The 2,966-nt window shown below is 56.7% G+C and overlaps 1 protein-coding gene across 1 annotated transcript; it reads right to left on the bottom strand.

The window, feature by feature from the left end:
* Positions 1-972: 972 nt before the first annotated feature.
* Positions 973-2,164, bottom strand: LOC102183580 (UPF0472 protein C16orf72). Its single transcript, XM_005700450.3, has one exon. It carries the CDS (start codon positions 2,111-2,113, stop codon positions 1,280-1,282), a length of 834 nt encoding a protein of 277 aa, XP_005700507.2. The 5' UTR covers positions 2,114-2,164; the 3' UTR covers positions 973-1,279.
* Between the last annotated feature and the right edge of the window lie 802 nt (positions 2,165-2,966).

Here is a 2,966-nt window from a genome sequence, read left to right as displayed (position 1 = left end):
CAAATAGATCTCCTGGGAAAGGAAATGGCTACCCACTCCAGTATTCTTGCCTGGGAAATCCCATGGACAGGCTCCCAGAGGAGTCTGGCAGGCCATGGAGTCACAAATAGTCAGACATGCCTTAGCAACTAAACAACAACAATATAACCTTACATGGGGCTTCCCCGGTGGCTTAGCAGTAAAGAATCTGCCTGCAATGCAGCAGATGCAGGTTCTATCCCTGGGTCAGGAAGATTCCCTGGAGGAGAGCATGGCAACTCACTCCAATATTCTTGCCTGGAGAATCCCATGGACAGAGAAGCCTGGTGGGTTATAGTCCATAGTGTGGCACAGACTTGGACACCACTGAAGTGACTTCACACACACATACCCTTAAATAAAACCCAGAAACTCATTCTACTTTGTCTTCCACTTCAAAACAGAGATCACCAAAACGATTTAACCTCAGAAAAAGGGACATTTGATATCCCTAAGAAAAAGGAATACCACCAAGCCACCAGGAATGCCATCTTTGACCTCAGGCTCTCAACTGTTGGCTTAACTTTCCTAAAAAGGGCGTTAAATTGACTCAATAGCAACTTATTACCTGTCCAACCATCATAGCACTTTACCTCATCACATAATCACCAAAATGACTATTTTAAGAAAGAAAACTCACAACCTCATAGGTACACCTTGCACAGTTTCTATCTAGAAATCAGGTTCATGGTACGTGGAGCCAAAACGGAATGTTCCAGATTTCACAAAGATGTCAAGTTTTGCATTCTGATAAAAGGTAACTGAACTAGAAGGAAGAAAACAAAAACAGTTAAAGCAAACAATTAACCAAACAATAAAGGATAAGACTATCCCATACCCAAGCAAACACCTGTTAGTCCTTCTAAGACTTTTAAATAAAGTCACATTTATTCATTCAACAAACATTTATTAAGCACCAGCAACTGCGCTAGATGCTATGGAATATAACTGTGAACAAGATAAACCAGGCTCCCGCTTGACCGGATACTTCTGCATTAAATGGTCTTGCTAACTACTACATGGTACTTGTATTCTGCTAGTATTATAATTCTGGGAAAGTCAGAGTCATAGGAAGCCTCTTCCGGAATACTTTTAAAGTTTGTTGTTGTTGTTTGTTTTTGTTTTGGGGGTTTTTTTGTGGCAAACTGATAGAAATCTTTGTTTAACTTAGAGAAGAGATCGTCTGGAGGACCCTTTTGACGAGCAAGTTGATGGCCCGGCAAAATGGCAGCTGGCGACCCACGAGGCAGTTCAGACCGGTTTAGGCCATTCGGTTGCGCTTGTGGGTTGGGGAGTCCGTGTCGCCATCACCACACTCGGCCGAGGTGCGCTTGCGGGACCCCCCACTGTCCAGGCAGAGGGCCAGTTCTTCACAGTCGATCGGGCTCAAGTCATCCTCGAGGAAGCTACTTCTTCGGCGGCCAGCGCCGGCGACCTCGCTGGCTTGAGGCGGGGAGCCGGGCGCGCCAGATTGCACGCTAATGCTGGCCATGGCGCCGCTGAGGCCGTGAAGGGCGATGGCCTCGTGGAACGGCTGCAGGTCGACGTCCACCGACGAGCCCGATTCGGTGGCGGCGGCCTGGCTGGGGGCTTCTGAGGCCGGCTTCGCGGGCATCCTCGGGGTACGAGGCGGCGGTGGGGGCGCCGGGGGCACCTTGCCACACAGGAAACTGATCAGATCTTCGCGAAGGATGATGCTCCGGCCCTTCTTCACCCATTCCAGCACATCTTTGATGCGACGCTGGTGGCCCACCTGGATGCCCAGGTCAAAACTTCGTTGGTGGGCATGCCCGCTCTCTTTGTAGAGGCTGGTCACGGCCATGGCTGCATTCTGGAAGGGGTCCCACATGGAGAGTCCTGGCTGTTGGCACCCCGCATCCTTGTAGAGCTGGGCCACGGCGGTGGCTGAGGTCTGGAAGAGGTGCCACAGCTTCTGCTGCTCGCTCTTGAGCCCCGCCGTCTCGGGGGCCGCCTCCTCCTGCAGATCCGGGGGCAGCTCCTCTTCCTGCTCCACCTCGGCCAGGCACTGGCGCTCCCACTTAGAGAACCAATGCTCCGCGACCTCGGCCTCGCCCTCCTTCGGCTGCTCCTCCATCCTCCTCCTTCTGGCCGCTCCTCTCCTCCACCTCCACCTCCTCCTCAGCCTCCTCTGGCTTCTCCACCTCACCTCCGGCTCCGAGCTCCCCTCCTCCTTCTGCGACCGCCGCCGCCGCCGCTGCTGCTGCTGCCGCCGCCGCCGTCTCCTCCTCAGCCACCGCGAACACCGCCGCCGCCTCCTCCGCGTGCGCCGGCGGGCGGGAGCGCGGGCGGCGGGGCCCTGAGGCCAACGGTTCCGGCGCGCCGCCCGCGGCCCCGGTGCACGCCCCGCCCCGCCCCGCCCGGCCGGGTCCTCACTACTGCGTGGAGATAACTCCGCAGCCGCCGGCGCCGCCTCGCTGCCCCCTTCCGGCCCCGCGGTGCGCTCCTGCGCCCCCCCCACCCCCGCCCAGGGCGCCGCGGCCTCCCCGCCGCCGCCGCGGCCCCGCAGCCGGGTCCCAACCCCCGCTCCGCCGCGGCTGCCGCACTGGGAACTCGGAGGGGGGCCGGCTGGAGCGCTACCTCAACGCGGCGCTTGCCTACTGCTTGGCCCCCTTTTCACACATTTTTGAGACTTGTCGGCTTCATCCAATGAGCTGATCAAATTTTACATCCTATGTTGCCAGAGAGGATTATGGGGCAACTTCATGGTGTCGATCACATCCAGGGCGCCGATCCGGGAAGGCCGGGGGTTAGAGTGGAAAGAGCACGGCCCTCTTGAAGTCGGCATCCTGGCAGTGCCCTCCACACAGGAGGTGCCCAGGAGAAGTGTTTTCCATGGATCGAAGCAGTCATTTTATGAAAGGGGGGGCGGGGAATCAATTCAGGCATTTGCCGCCCCGCCCCTCCCGGTTTTTCCAGCCTCAGTTTCC

The sequence above is a fragment of the Capra hircus genome (assembly GCF_001704415.2).
Source record: "Capra hircus breed San Clemente chromosome X unlocalized genomic scaffold, ASM170441v1, whole genome shotgun sequence".
Lineage (NCBI taxonomy): Eukaryota > Metazoa > Chordata > Mammalia > Artiodactyla > Bovidae > Capra > Capra hircus.
This window is presented reverse-complemented; position numbering and strand designations above follow the sequence as displayed.

What these genes read in the sequence shown, in the direction of transcription:
- LOC102183580 (XM_005700450.3), bottom strand. Translation starts at nt 2,113, where the DNA reads ATGGAGGAGCAGCCGAAGGAGGGCGAGGCCGAGGTCGCGGAGCATTGG.